At 51.4% G+C, this 15,941-nt stretch overlaps 1 protein-coding gene across 1 annotated transcript in view; it reads left to right on the forward strand.

Annotated features, from left to right (window-relative positions):
• LOC137422658 (dual specificity phosphatase 28-like) overlaps positions 1–15,941 on the forward strand; it is a 35,420-nt gene that overhangs the window by 4,771 nt on the left and 14,708 nt on the right. The window contains exon 2 of the mRNA XM_068109364.2: positions 1,223–1,582. Within this exon, the coding sequence (XP_067965465.1) occupies positions 1,232–1,582 (351 nt within the window). The 5' untranslated portion in view covers positions 1,223–1,231. The remainder of the gene's footprint in view (positions 1–1,222; positions 1,583–15,941) is intronic.

The following is a 15,941-nucleotide window of genomic DNA, read 5'->3' on the forward strand; positions in this document are numbered from 1 at the left end:
CCCTCTCTCTTTCTACAGTTCATTTTGTTTTGTTGCAGCCTGATGCATTCTGTGTTTTAGCTCTTCAATGACCTTTGACTTTGTACACAATAAACCTGGGGAAAGGAATACTGACAAAGGGTTAACGTTTGAAACATCAGCTTCTCTTTTCTTCCTATGACGGTTACCATTCCCCGATCAACGTCCTGTTGATTTCATCCAGTAAAATAAAATATAAACTAGAACGCCACTCATAGAGTGCATAGTCTCGTGTCGCGCGTTCATTCTGAACAAAAATACCATCGCTAACATGCTACAATGATGGCCCACTACTATTATGGCCCATATAATCATATCATCCATGCACCCTATTATGTCACATAGTTTATTGGCATGGGTTATGAACGTCATAAATTTAATTCTTCCCTCACAAAGCTCAGGTCATAGATCAGATATATGAAGTTTCAGATTTTTGGATAAGGATTTCAATTCAACCAATTATGGCTGGAATACCACTTCACTGATGACATCATCGTTATCACCCTATATATCCAATGGGAAGTTGATGACGTATGCCAAGTTCCAATTCTTATTTTTCAGCGGTTCCCGAGAACATGATGTCCAATTTATTTTTCCTTTAATCCAATATGGCTGCCATCCCATGTGACGTATGACATCAAAGTTAGAAATAAAACATTCTCCATGAGGAGTTCCTCCTATGTTTATAGTTTCGCATCGATCAGATGAGTGGTTGCTGAGAAAACATTTTTGGAGGAAGATTTCAATTCAAACAATTATGGCTGAAATGCCACTTCACCTATGATGTCATCATTATCACCCAATATACGCCCTGTGGAGTTGGTGACCTATGCCAAGTTTTATTTTTTTTCGTTTAGCAGGTTCAGATAAAATGAGGTACAAAATTTTCCTTTAATGCAATATGGCTGCCATACCATGTGATCTATGACATCAGAGTTAGTGATGCAATACTCTCCATGGGGAGTCCGTTCCGTTTTTATGGCAAATCCCATCTCCCGCTATGCGGGGAGGGGGGGGGGCGGGGAGAGTGAGGAAGGAAGGGGGAGAAGGTGAGGGGATGAGAGGAGGGGGGGGGGGGGGAGGATGGTGGGATGAGAGGGGAGGGGGGGGGGCTATCTATACCAAGTTGGCATAAAGAGAAACAATAGAAGACATTACACATTACAGTCTCAGAGGTCATTTTGAGGGTTGCTTTCTGTGACAGTGTGTGGGGATGCAGCGAGTTCTGCACGTGTGCGACGGGTTGCGCATTGGAACAGCTCGTCTCGCATGCCAAGCAGACCTGCACGAGGAGGCCATCACCTTGCTGCTCAATATAACACGCCAACAGCCTTTCCCCAAAGTGCTCCCGCCGGGCATGCGATGCATGCGGGTGTCCCTGAGCGATCTGCCCCACGAACCTCTTCTCGAGCATCTGACTCCATGTGTCGAAGCCATTGAGGACGAGTGCCGGCGTGGTGGATGCACTCTGGTGTACTGTAAGAATGGTCGCAGTAGGTCGGCGTCGGTGTGCTTGGCATACTTGATGCACGACAAAGGCCTTTCGTTGTCTGATGCATTACAGGTGCGATATCAAGATGTGAAATGTGTGCCTCACTTTTGGGGTTTTTTGATTTGAATTACATTTTGAAAGTTATGACGTTTAGCAATGCAGTTCCAGGAGCAGTACTACTTCATATCCATGTTCATACCAAAGATACAAGCATGCTCTTTTCGAAATAATTACCAAATTTTTAAGGATTAATTTTTTAATTACACAACTTCAAATGGAGAAGTCATAAAGTCCAAACCAGGAGTCTGTTTGGATATTGCCAGATACACCAAGCATGCTAAGTATAGTTATCAAACATAAATATGGTAAAGAGAGAACAGTGAATCAAGGATATACATAAGGAACTTGGATGCAGGAGGAGGCTTGAGTTAGACAATTAGCCATTGTTATCATTGCTTGGGTGTAAATTATTAATTGTGAGCAAAAGCACCTGGCATTGCCAGGCAACGCAGAGTCGCTTCGTGACGGGAATATTGAGAGGGGGGATAGAGAGGGGCGGGAAGGAAGGGGGGAGGCGAGGGGGAGGAAAGGAGCGAATGAGAGAGGGTAACCAAGAGGGGAGGTGGGAGGGAAGTGGAGAAGGTGGCAGGTAAAGGCAAAGGGAGGGAGGGAGAGGAAGGTAATGGAGTGGGAGAGGCGAAGGGGGAGGGAGAGGGGAAGGGGGGAGGAAAGGAGCGAAGGAGGGAGGGAGAGGATGACGAAGAGGGGAGGCGGGAGGAAAGTGGAGAAGGGGGTGGGGTAAAGGCAAAGGAAGGGAGGGAGGGAGAGGAAGGTAATGGAGTGGGAGAGGTGAAGAGGGAGGGAGAGTGGAATGGGGGAGGAAGAGGAGCAGGGAGGGGCAGGAAAGGAGCGATAGAGGGACGGAGAGGGTGAGGAAGAGGCGAGCGGGAGGAAAGGAGCAAGGGAGGGAAGGAGAGGGGAGGCGGGAGGGAAGTGGAGAAGGGGGCGGGTAAAGGCAAAGGGAGGGAGAGGGAGACGAAGGTAAGGGAGTGGGAGAGGCGAAGGAGGAGGGAGAGGGGAAGGGGGGAGGAGGAGGAGGAGGGAAGGAGAAGGGGTGGGAGAGGGAAGACAATAAATTTAAATTGTGCATGGTCTTGGACAATATTACCTCCAACGGTTTGGCTTTGTACCTCCAACGGTGAGGACAATATTACAAATTTATAATTTGCGAAAGTTGTTCTCCAAATAGTCTCTTTGTTTAATTTATCACAAGCTGGCCTGTACTATTATGTCGGTTCTTCTCTGTGAGGTTTGTCTGCCATCTGCTGGTGTGGAACTACCAGCTCTATATTCTTCCCATATTTCTATTTTGTTCTGCAGTGGAAAAGGATCACGGATATGTACAGATGTTCATACAGATGTCTGTCCACATACAGAATGTCTTCAGGTGGCATCACTCATGAGTACACAACCTATAAGGATAGGTGGAGATAACAAAAATCAACAGTCTACAACCATTACTATCATGGGCTCAATTAATTCCACCACCTTAGGCCTTTTGCCACAGGACGAAATCTCGGGGGTTACACCGGAGAGACTCTGGAGTGAAGGTACTTGAGCTTTTACACTTTCTGTCTTCACCCCGGTGTCACCCCCGAGACTGTTATCACTCTGGGGCAAACTCAACCCTGCTCCAAACCAGGGGTGGGATTTTTCAACATGGGGCGAAAAAACTTGTCCATGTGCCAAAAATAGTGTACACAAAAGGGGGGTTGAGGTCGCTTGGGTAGCTGCAAGTGGTGGAGGTGAGTCATCCGTATAATTAACATCACTTCAATTTGGGGTACAAAGGTCAACATGAAAGACATGAGTTTGTTGTGGCTTCTAATGTGGACATTGTTCCCTTACAACCTATCAGTCGTAACTAAAATATTTGCGATGTTATTTTAATTGATTCTGCGCCCAAAACAGTGTGAGCTTCTGGCCTTCACAACCCTTAGCTTCCTGGACGGTCAGCCCATCAAATGCAGACACACACACACACACACACACAGTGATCTCTCACCCCGGGTTGAATCCTTCAAGTGTAAAATGTAGTGGTCAACCGAGGAGAGCTCACCCTGGGAAGAACGGAATGGATAGCGCTGACCAAATGTAAAAGGATGTGGGGGTGACATGACAGGAGTGAAAACTCGGGAGTGAAAAATATTTTGCAGCTGCCCCAGGTTCGATGCTCTTGTGTAAAAAGGTCTTTTGTGAGGTCTGCCACACAAACTTTTCCTTTCCACACCCCTTAACCCTGAGCATCCTCTGTCTGCACCCCAACGTTTCTCCGGTCCTTTTCCACCAAATAATTCCACCTCATTTATGCTCTGCCATTTCTTCTCCTGCCAATTGTATCCATGCCAAAGATTTGCCTGATTACACCCAAATCTTCCTTTCTGAGCATATACCCCCAACCAATGCAGACAGACATGCCTTTCGCACTTTTTGCTAATATCCAATTCTCCTGCCGACCTCCTGATGTCCTCATTCTTCTGCCTCAACATTCCACTGAGCATCCGCATCTCCATCCTCTGCCTTTCTCAAGACCCAGCCTCCTCTCTATACAAGAGAATTGTGCTTCTTACCAATTGCAAATAAATATTTGCCCTTATCCTAACCAGAATCTTGAGATTGTGGCGGACACGAAAGCACTGACGTGGTGACATCACCCCGCACACCAAGTGGGGGTGGGCCACGCCCGGGAGAGAGGCGTGGCCTCACGATATACACGGGGCGCGCAGCCCTGAGAGTTCAGTGTTACAGTGAGCTCTTGAATAAAGACTCTTACAAATTACCGCGTTGTCCGCTTCCTCCTTGTTTACAAACAGCGCGCGTAACACTGCGCTTTACTGGTGACCCTCGACGTTGGATCTGCCGTAGCGATCCTTCCAAACACGACGCCATTGCCATGCCCAACAACGCGATTTCGGTTAAACTTCCCGAATTTTGGGAGGCCCAGGCCGAAGTTTGGTTCGTCCAAGCCGAAGCCCAGTTTCAGCTTCGGCGCCTCACCAACGACGACACGCGCTACTGCCACGTCGTCGCCTCCCTCGGGCCCGGCACGGCCGCTCGAGTTGTGTCCGTCCTTCGCCACCCACCGGACGGCCACAAGTACGAGGCACTCAAGCGGCTGCTCCTAGCCACGTTCGGCCTCACGGAGGACACACGGGCCGACCGCCTCCTGGATCTCCCCGAGCTCGGCGACACGCGCCCGTCGGTCCGAATGGACCATATGCTGTCACTGTTGGGCGACGAAGCCCCTGGTTCTCTATTCCGGGCGCTTTTCCGTCGCCAACTTCCAGCACAGGTACGCCTCGCGTTGGCTGGGACCGTGCTAACGGAACCCCGAGCATTGGCCGCCGAGGCGGACAGGTACTTCGCGGCTTCGGACACGCGGGCGAGAGTCGGTGCGGCCGTCACGGACCTCGAGGCTGATGCTGCTGATGATGCTGATCCACAGCATCAGCTTACACAGCATACGCAGCATGCTGATACGCACCTCGTGGCCGCCGCCACGCCCCGCCCACCGCCGCGGCGAAAACCGCCACCGCGGGGAAAACCGCCAACTCCACCGGCCTGGCGGAGCCAGCCGCACTCCTCCAGCTCCACCACCTGGTGCTGGTTCCACGCCAAGTTCGGCCACGAGGCTCGACAGTGTCATCCGCCATGCTCCTTCAACAGGTCGGGAAACGCCCGGGCCGGCGCTCGATAGTGGCAATGAGCGCCGGCCGTTTGAGCAGCCTGCTGTTCATAACGGACACCTTATCCGGGCGCCATTACCTGTGCGACACGGGAGCGCAGGTGAGTGTCGTTCCTGCCGGTACGTCGGACAAGCACGCCGCGGGCGGGGGCCCCGCGCTGCTTGCCGCGAATGGGACGCCCATCCGTACGTACTGAAAACGCTGCCTCTCTCTGCGGTTCGGAGGACAGGTTTTCCGATGGTCGTTCATCACCGCCGACGTGCCCATGGCATTGCTTGGCGCGGACTTCCTGTGCGCCAATGGGCTCCTGGTCGACGTAAAGCACAGACGTCTTGTCCAGGCCGAGACGTTCAGCTCGCTCGCTTGTGCGCTGCCCAGCTCGTCGAGCAGCTCACTGAGTGGCTTGCCAAGCGGCTTGCCGAACGGTTCGGTTCCGGCGACGTTGATCTGTATGCTTCCGGCAGCGGACGAATTCACCCGCCTCCTCGCCGGCTTCCCGGCCCTCACGCGGCCCACCTTCTCGGCGGGGGCCGTCAAGCACGGGGTGGCCCATCACATCCCCACCGTCGGGCCACCGGTCTACGCCCGGGCACGGCGCCTCGAGCCGACGAAGCTGGCGGTAGCAAAAGCGGAGTTCGCTACCCTGTAGCGACTCGGCATCGTTCGGCGCTCGGAGAGTGCTTGGGCATCGCCGCTGCACATCGTGCCGAAGCCCGGCGGGGGATGGCGACTGTGCGGGGACTATCGCCGTCTCAATGACGCCACCACCCCCGACCGCTACCCCGTCCCCCACATTCAGGACTTTTCCGCCCGTTTGGCGGGCATGTCCTTCTTCTCGAAGGTGGACCTCATATGCGGCTACCATCAGGTCCCCGTCAGGCCGGAGGACGTCCCGAAGATGGCGGTCATCATGCCGTTCAGACTCTTCGAATTCCTGCGGATGCCCTTCGGTCTGAAGAATGCGGCTCAGGTGTTCCAGCGGCTGATGGACAGCGTCCTGCGCGACTTGGATTTTGTATACGTCTACCTGGACGATATCCTCATCGCCAGCGCGTCCCGCGAAGAGCACCTACACCACCTCCGCACGCTCTTCGAACGCCTGGGCCAGCATGGCCTGATTGTGAACCCCGCAAAGTGCCGGTTCGGCGTCGCCGAAATCGATTTTCTGGGGCACCGCGTCACCAGGCACGGAGCCGTCCCCCTGCCGGCCAAGGTGGAGGCGGTGAAGGGGTTTCCACGCCCCCGCACGATCAGGGGGCTGCAGGAGTTCCTGGGCATGGTGAACTTTTACCATCAGTTCCTGCCCCGTATCGCCCAGCTCCTGCGCCCCCTGCACGAAGCTCTCCGAGGTAAGCCGGGCAAAGGCGACGTTACCTGGACCGAGCAGATGGATGCGGCGTTCACGGGCGTGAAGCTCGCCTTGGCTAACGCCACCATGCTCGCGCACCCGGCGCCCGATGCACCGATCGCCCTCACCACCGACGCCTCGGACTACGTGGTGGGCGCGGTGCACGAGCAATGGGTGCGTGGAGCTTGGCAACCGCTGGCGTTCTTTAGCCGGCAGCTTCGCCCACCCGAACGCCGTTACAGTACCTTCGACCGCGAGTTGCTCGGGCTTCACTTGGCGGTCAGGCACTTCCGCCATCTGCTCGAGGGCCGTGCGTTTACGGCCTTCGTCGACCACAAGCCGCTGATCTTCACGATGGGCAAGGTCACCGAGCCATGGTCGGCCCGGCAGCAGCGTCACCTCTCGGCCGTGTCCGAGTACACGACGGACATCCGGCACGTCGCGGGGAAGGACAACCCGGTGGCGGATTGCCTTTCCCGGGCCGTCGCCCACGCAGTCCACCTCGGCATTGACTATGCCCGGATGGCAGCGGACCAGGCCGCTGACCCCGATGTCCAGGCCTTGCGGACCGCCGTCACGGGCCTCCGCGTCACCGAGGTGCCGTTCGACGGCACGGGCGCGGTCCTCTTGTGCGATGTCTCCCTCGGGCGGCCTCGCCCCATCGTGCCCGCGGGCTGGCAGCGCCAGGTGTTTGACGCCATCCACGGCCTGTCCCACCCGGGCGCGACGGCCTCCCAAAGGTTGATCGCCGACAAATTCGTCTGGCATGGCCTCCGGAAGGCCGTCCACGGCTGGGCCAGCACGTGCCTCGCGTGCCAGCGCGCCAAGGTGCACCGGCACACCCAGGCCCCGTTGGCCCCGTTTACGGTGCCGGAACGCCGGTTTGACCACGTCCACGTGGACCTGGTGGGACCTCTGCCCACCTCGCGGGGTTTCACCCACGTCCTCACCATGGTGGACCGCACCACCCGGTGGCCGGAGGCCGTGCCCTTGGCGTCGACGACGGCGGCGGACGTCGCGCAGCTTTCATCGCCACCTGGGTAGCCCGGTTCGGCGCCCCCTCAGACATCTCGTCCGACCGCGGCCCCCAGTTCACCTCAGAGCTCGGGGGGGCGGTCGCGCAGGGGCTCGGGGTCCGGCTGCACTGAACCACGGCCTATCACCCCCAGGCTAACGGCCTGTGTGAGCGATTTCACCGCTCATTGAAGGCCGTGCTCCGGGCCACCCTCCGCGACGGCGGCTGGGTCGACAGGCTCCCCTGGGTCCTGCTGGGCCTCCGGACGGTGCCCAAGGAGGACCTGCGCGCATCCGCAGCGGAGTTGGTCTTCGGGCAACCGCTGCGGGTGCCGGGCGAGTTCCTCCCCGACTCCACGGCACCATGGTCCGTGGCACAGCAGCGCTCTGCTCAGCAGGAGACCGCCCAGAGGTTCGCCCCGGTGCCAACGGCACGCCACGGGCACCCACCGACGCACGTCGCCCCGAAGCTTCGCACGGCGGAGTACGTCTTCGTCCGCCACGATGCCCACCGGACACCACTGCGGCCCCCGTACGACGGGCCTTTCCACGTGCTGGAGACCGGGGTGAAGCACTTCACCCTGGACATCGGCGGTACTCCTGACCGCGTTTCTCTGGACCGCCTCAAGCCGGCCCACCTCGACGTGGACCATCCACCGCCAGTGGCCCGACCCCCGCGTTGGGGCCGCCCCCCTGCGGGCGGACCCCCGGCACCACCCAGCCCCCCTGCGGGCGGACCCCCGGCACCGCCCAGCCCCGCCGCCATGCCGCCCCCCGGTCCTGCACCCATCCCAGGGGCAGCCGGAGGCATCCCAGATGGCATCCCTGCATCCCAGACGCCGCCAATCGCCAGGGGGCGCTTCGGCCGGGTCATCCGTTTGCCCCGCAAACTGGCCCTTCAGGTGCGCGGGGATTCTGGGGGGGCGCGTGTGGCGGACACGAAAGCACTGACGTGGTGACATCACCCCGCACACCAAGTGGGGGTGGGCCACGCCCGGGAGAGAGGCGTGGCCTCACGATATACACGGGGCGCGCAGCCCTGAGAGTTCAGTGTTACAGTGAGCTCTTGAATAAAGACTATTACAAATTACCGCGTTGTCCGCTTCCTCCTTGTTTACAAACAGCGCGCGTAACACCGCGGTTTAAGATCAAGTACTACCCCAGAAACACTCCTTCCACTTACACCACTCTGCCCTCACATCCAGACTGCAACTGGCCTCCTCCAAACAACAACAATGACTAGAACAATGGAGAACAAAACAAGTACTGCCCTATTTTGCTGGTGTGAGAGAGCATATTTGGTGGGGGAAACGAAAAGCTGATACTGAGCTGCCATTTCAACCCCTATTCACCATTTGTCTGCTTCTCACAATAGTTAACCACATGGTGCAACAGAATGAATCTGCATGAACAACATTTACTCCATTCTGTGTTCAGGTTGGTCAGGGAAATACATTGGGGAAACGGGAAGGACTCTGGGCAGCTCAGTCATGAAGTATCAGTGGGCTTTCCCTCTGAACTACCCTGAGCAGTCTGACATTGCGAGGTAGACCCTCATTACCAGCCTTGACTCTCTGTGAGACTGTTATTTCTGGACTCGACCCTGACCCAAGAAAGAGGCCATTTCTTGGACTCTTGGCACTCAAAGAATACCAGTAGCTTTCTTGTGGAAGGGAACATTGACAATGCTGAAATTTATAGACCCTTAATGAGAGGGCAGACTCCTGAATGAGGGTAAGGGCAAGGCCAGGAATCATGGTTGATGATGGGGGCAGTCAATGTGTTTCAATATCAATAGAACCCTATTCCTCCTCTACTCTCCCAGTGGATGGTGAAGTGCACCGAGGTCCTTTTCTGAATTTAAATAAGCCAGAAGCACCCGCTCCTGTAGGGAGCCTGATGGGGAAGGGAGTGGGGGTAATGGGGGCGGGGGGAGGGAAATCATGTGTATGTGCATACGATGCAGACGTTGGTGTGTAAACATTCTTCTTCTTCTTTAATGCCACAATTATTCCCAGGTTCTTGTGGGGTTGGACGGAGGAAACCTGACCCAATACTTTCTAACACCACCATGTACATTAGAAGCATTGATGCTAAAACAGGAACTGTCATACTTTGATTGGACACATCATGCATACAGAAAACGAAAGTCTGGAGATGTTATTTTAGAAAGGTGTGCAATCACAGATAATAGAGGAGCTAACCTCCTACTCTGGACATGTGCATGAAAAAGATCCTCCTGCTCGCAGAAGGGGCAATTTACAGGCACCCAGGCATTAAGGTGGTGAATAAAAGTGTTTGAGGGGAGAGCCCAATGTGTTAGCCTCCATTGGATATCCGCTAGGAATCCATTAATGGGTGAAACAAACATATTATGCCACAGTGGAGTAAAAAGAGACCCCGGTCCTAAACGTTCTGACCACAAGGCCACACGCGTCGCTCCAGACAGGGATGAGACTTCTTTCCCCCTCATGAGTTTAAGGACACCAGCCTTAGTTACTAAGTGAAAGGGAGAGGGAAAACCATCGTCATTGGACTGGACAGAGTTCCACTGAGGACCTTGATTTCGGGGAAAGATAGCTGAAAATCTTCAACAGTTCCGGCGCCTTCCCAGCCAATGTTTAGCTGCCTGAATTTTTTTTATGACTACACGTATGATTTGATGAACAACTCGTACAGACGCTACACATACACTTGTCGCCACCACCCCAGCAGACCTCGTCTTGGTTCCAGATGCATCCCTTAGGTCGCTTACTTTGCTTACGCCTCCTTGAATGAATTTTTGAATTAAGGCATGGCTACGAGGAATACATTGGAAAAAGCTGTTATAGAAGAGAGGTTCTTGGAGGAAATTACGACAATTATATGCCTCAAGACAACGTTTAACCTCAAGGCCTTTTCATGCATCCAGCAAACTCTGATAAAAACCCGGAAGTGAAGCACTGCTGACACACTCAAGGTCCACCAGGAAAAGGTGCCGATCATAGTTCAGTTCACCAGCCTGTTGTAATAAAAAAAATGTGCAAATGGGCGCCAGGGCAGCTCCTCCGCATACAGTAGTCTCTGTACAGACTGAAGGCGAAAAGTCATAAGCCAACCAGAGACATCAATGACTCCATGACTCCCCTCCTTTCGAGGGTGGTACAGTATACTGGGCCGCAGCCAGTAGTAGCCGCTCCAAAAGAAGTCTATCAACTTCCTCTGGATGGCAGGGATCAGCTCCTTGGGTGGCTGCAGGGTAATGACTTTATGCCACAATCTCGCTGCAATGAGGTTATTGATAACAAGAGCATGGCCTCTATATGAAAGAGACCGCAGTAGTCCTTTCCATGATTTTAAACGGTATGCAATTTGTTCCACACCTCCTTCCCAATTCCTCATTTCCATTTTATGGTTTCCAAGATAAAGTCCAAGATATTTGACTCAGTCTGTTTTCCATACCAGATTTTGTGGGAGTGATGGTGGCGATGTGAATGAAGGGTTACCTGAACTACACCACAAGGCTTCACTTTTACTCCAGTTTACTTCACCAGAAGAGGCTGCAGAGAAGTCTTTTAAGCACTGCTGTACTGCAGCCACACTGCTCGGGCCTATAATTAAGACACAAATGTCATCAGCATAAGCTGTTGCGACAAATTTTGACCCCTCTACCCCCATATCCTGAGGCAATCGTTTACTGAAAGATGCCAAAAGTGGTTCAAGGACAATTGTATATAACAGTCCCGAGAGAGGACAGTCTTGGCGGATACCCCGTCCAAAGGGAAAGGGGGAACATAAGTTGTTATTAACTTTCATCATACAGTAAGTGTTTGTATATAAAAGTTTAACATATGATATGAAGGTTTCACCAAAACCCATCCCCTTAAGAACCGAAAACAAGTATGCATGATCAACACGATCAAAAGCCTTTGTTTGATCCAGAAACAATAACCCAAAACTGGCAGGCACATACTTTTTACAGGAAATAATATCTCTTACCAGAAACAGATTTATCATGCATGGACCGTCCAGGTACACAGTAGGTCTGATCCGGCTGTATGACAGAGCTTATCACCTCTTTCAGCCGGTTTGCTAACACTTTAGACAAGATTTTGTAGTCAGTACATAGTAAGGAAACAGGTCGCCAGTTCTCAATGAGTTGAATGTTCCCAGCCTTCGGCAAAAGGCATACGACCGCCCTTCTACAGGACAGAGGAAGTTCTCCAACACGAAAGCTTTCGTCAAGGACTTCAAGCAGATCGGGTCCCACAAGATTCCAAAATGTCTTATAAAACTCTCCAGGCAGCCCGTCAATCCCCGAGGCTTTACCATCTTTCAAGCCTCGCGTGGCTGCTTCAAGTTCATCAGGCGAAATTAACGATTCCAGTGTGTGTTGCTTGTCCTCCTCGACTTCTGGGAGCCCAGCAATCAGCTTCTGTATCGCCTCACTGCTGATACTCTGGGCAGAATACAGGTCAGATTAAAACAGTTTCAAGGCCGCCTTAATCTCCGGTTGGGAGGTAACCTTTGACCCATTAGTAGTACAGAGCTTATGAATTTGCTGAGAGTTTTTGAACGAATTCTCCAAGCTAAAGAAGTCCTTACTTGGCATATCCAAAGTCAAGTAACTCATCCTCATACGCACCAAGGATTGAAGCCACAGTGCTTCTGTTTTTGTCCAATTTATCTTGGCCGATGATGCCCTGCTGAAGCCATCCAAAGCACTCATCATCAAACCAACGTCTTCTGAATGTATGATGCAGACACAGATGTCATCTGCATAAGCAATGCTTTTTAAGGGGTGGGTTCCAATAGTAACACCAGACAAGGACTTCCGAAAGGTATTTAAGAGGGGCTCAAGGGATAAAGCGTACAAAATTCCTGACAGAGGGCAGCCCTGCCGTACCCCTCTCCCAACACAAAAGGGGGGTACGAGTTCATTGTTTATCTTTAAGATAGCCGATATGTTTGAATCACATAATTGTATATGGGACAAAAAGAGAGGTCCAAAACCAAAACATTTTAGCACTTCAAAAATATATGTATGAGAAACACAGTCAAAAGCTTTCTCCTGGTCGAGGAAGATCAAGCCACAACTTTCATAATTAATTTCACAGATTTCAATGACATCTCGGACAACAGAGAGATTATCCTGAATATTGCGACCAGGAACACGATAAGTCTGGTCCATGTGTATAATGTCTCCTAGTAGGGATGAGAGACGCAAGGCCAAAGCCTTTGAAATTTTTTTATAGTCCGTGCACAATAAGGACACTGGCCTCCACTGTGATATGAGCAATAAATTTCCTTTTTTAGGAAGCAAAGTAAGCACGGCTCTCCTGCAGCTCAGTGGAAGTTCGCCCTTCTTCAAGCTCTCCTGGAAAACCAGAAGGAAATCAGGTCCAATCAAGTCCCAAAATTCCTCGAAGAACTCCACTGGCAGACCATCCAGGCCAGGTGATTTCCCCCTGTCCAGGCTTTTAAGGGCAACAGAAAGTTCCTCAAACGTGAGCGGTGACTCCAAATCCGTTCTTTGCTTTGGAGTTAGTGTACTGACACCATCAAACAAAATAGGAACAAGTTCTGCATCGACATCTATTGCCTGGTAAAGCATAGAGAAGAAGAGTCTTGCATCCTTCTTAATTTCTACAGGGTTGGTCGTGATTGAATTATCTGGACGTTTCAAGGTAGTAATTAGAGAATGAGGAAATTTTGTTTCACAATCAAAGAAAAACCGGGTCAGAGAATCCAGGAGGTAAAGGTGCTGAAAGTGTAGTCTTGTTAGCGCTCCTTGGGTTTGATTAGAAATTATATTATTAAGAAGAGACTTCTTCTCACATAGTCTTAGTTTCTTTTGGGAGGTAGGATGGGTTTTTTTAATTTGTTTGAATTTGGAGAATCTCCTTCTCCAGCTCCACTTTCATTCTGCATTCTACTTGTGTGTTTAGAAAACAAAACTGCTGACAGAAACTTCTAATTTGGACCTTTGTGTTGTCCCACCACAATCGCTGGTCCTTACAACTGGATTTGGAACCTCTCAGATTGGACCACACCCTCTCAAAGGCATTCCTAAAGGAGGGGTTATCTAATATGGAAATGTTCAGTTTCCAAAAAGAGTGGCGATTTGGAGATAACCCTACACGGTAACTCATGGTAATGAGGTGATGGTCGGAGAAACCAGACGGGGAAATTTCTGTGGTGGGGGACAGGTTGGCAAATGGCAAATTTATATAAAATCTATCAAGTCTGGCGAGGGCCACTTGATTATTGGCAAGCTTACTTACACCAGGTAAATTGATGGGTGCCTGGATTTTGTATCTGCCAGATATCTTGAAAACCAAAATCTCTTATTATTTTAGAAAACAGTCTGGCTGGTCCGGGGTGAGGTTCTGTGCCTTTCCGATCGCACTCAGGTTGCAGGGTGCAATTAAAATCACCACCTATTATGATGCACTTCTGCAAGTCCAACTGCATCATGTGGAGTCGTAACCTGTTATAGAAGGTTCGTCGGTCCATGCCCTTTGAAGGGGCGCAGATAATTATTAAAGTAAAATTTATGTCTCCATCAACAAAATCCAGTGAAGCTACGTGACCTGGGATTATTTCCTGAAATGAGAGTTGGAGCGGGCAAAAAAGAGGATTAATTAGAAAGGCAACTCCTGCTGTATGAGAGGTTGAATCGCTAAAGTAGCCGGCCTTTTCCATCATTCGATTCCACATAGCGTGAGACGATGGAGTAGAGTGGGTTTCTTGTAAGAAAGCCACATCTAGTTTCTGTTGCCTTACAAGGTTGAACACTTGGAGCATCCTAGACTAGCTCGCACCACCATTTATATTGAGGCTACCAAAAAGAGTCATAGATATGTAAAAGAGGTAAGGAAAGAGAAATAGGCGTATCATCCTTTTAGTTCATTTTTTGCCTTAACAATGTATTTCTTAAGCCTACTGCATTGGGGTTCCGTGAAATTGTGGTCACTGGGTCAGCGAATAATACACCTTGCCGTTTCAATAAACCCATGTAGATCAGAAAAATGGTCTTTTATTTCAATATATCTTTTTCTAAAAGTCTGGTTCAGAAACGTGAGTATTTGCGATGGTAAGACGTTGGAATCACTGTATGTGGGGAATTCCTCAATGTCATAGGATTCCTCCTCAGACATTACCGAAGCACTATCTGGGACACCTGGCTCTTGAGACACCAGAATATTCTGTGGTGTGCAGGTGTCATCCTGCCCTGTTTCTGTAGGACCAGGTTGAGGGAGAGGTTCCACCAGAACCCCAGGTAATGTGGGGGGGGGGGGGGGCGGGGGGGGGAGGGATCGTTTCTGCAACCTGTTGCACAATTTGAGGTTCTTCCTCGGGACAATCATTGAGCTCAGGTACATTTTCTAAAATGGCCGGTACAATGACTATTTGACTTGAAAGATCGCCATCGGGTGCGTTGGAACACTGAGGGGTCGAATTTTGCTCCCCCCCCCCCCCCCCCCCCCCTCAAGTCGAGTCTCGACCCGACTTGTCATAATCCGCACAAGGATTTACCGTAGTTTGCACTCCAACCTCATCTGGAGGTAGCGCATGCAACTCCTCCACATTAAGCTGAGGGTCCATAACGACAGCAGGCAGAGGATCTGCATTCAAATTTAGCAATACTTCATATCGATTATTCATCGATGTTTTATCAGGTGGTACTGAGTCCAATGCATCGGAGTCCAACACCACCTTCTTTTCCTTACGGGGTGGAGGGACATTCCGAGGTGTTTTCCTCTTTCTCAAAGAGGAGAAGAGTGTAAAACCATCCCAAACGTTTTCATTCTCGGAGGTTATCGATGTCGATGGTACGTTTTCTGTTACAGTATCAGGGGGTGTTGTCTGCTCGGCCACTGCCGAGACAACTTGTGGACAAAACCGTTTTAGATGCCCAAAGTTCCCACAGCCGAAACATTTTAACGTTTCCATGGACGCATATACCTGGTACTCGTGATTATCCACACGAAACGTAAATACCGCGTTGAGCACCTTGTCCACATTGGATGCAGGAAACACAATGTCCGCCTGCCGCCGAAAGGACATGATGTGTTTAGCCTGCTCATTGCGACACCCCAGAGATAAGTAACATCGTGATGTCCGACACCACTGTACCATACCGAGAGAGCTTCTTTTTTTTTTTTTTTTTTTTTTTTTTTTGTATACAAGATCGAGGCTCGTGAAAGAGCGAACATTAATCACACAGCTCTTTTGGTTCACGAGTTATCAAGTGACCACTATATTCGTCATGGGTGTGTGTATGTCTGTGTATCTGTCTGTCTGTCCGCAGCATAACTACCCCATGATAACATCCGATCTT

This window comes from Myxine glutinosa, chromosome 2 (assembly GCF_964187855.1).
Source record: "Myxine glutinosa chromosome 2, kmMyxGlut1.1, whole genome shotgun sequence".
NCBI lineage: Eukaryota > Metazoa > Chordata > Myxini > Myxiniformes > Myxinidae > Myxine > Myxine glutinosa.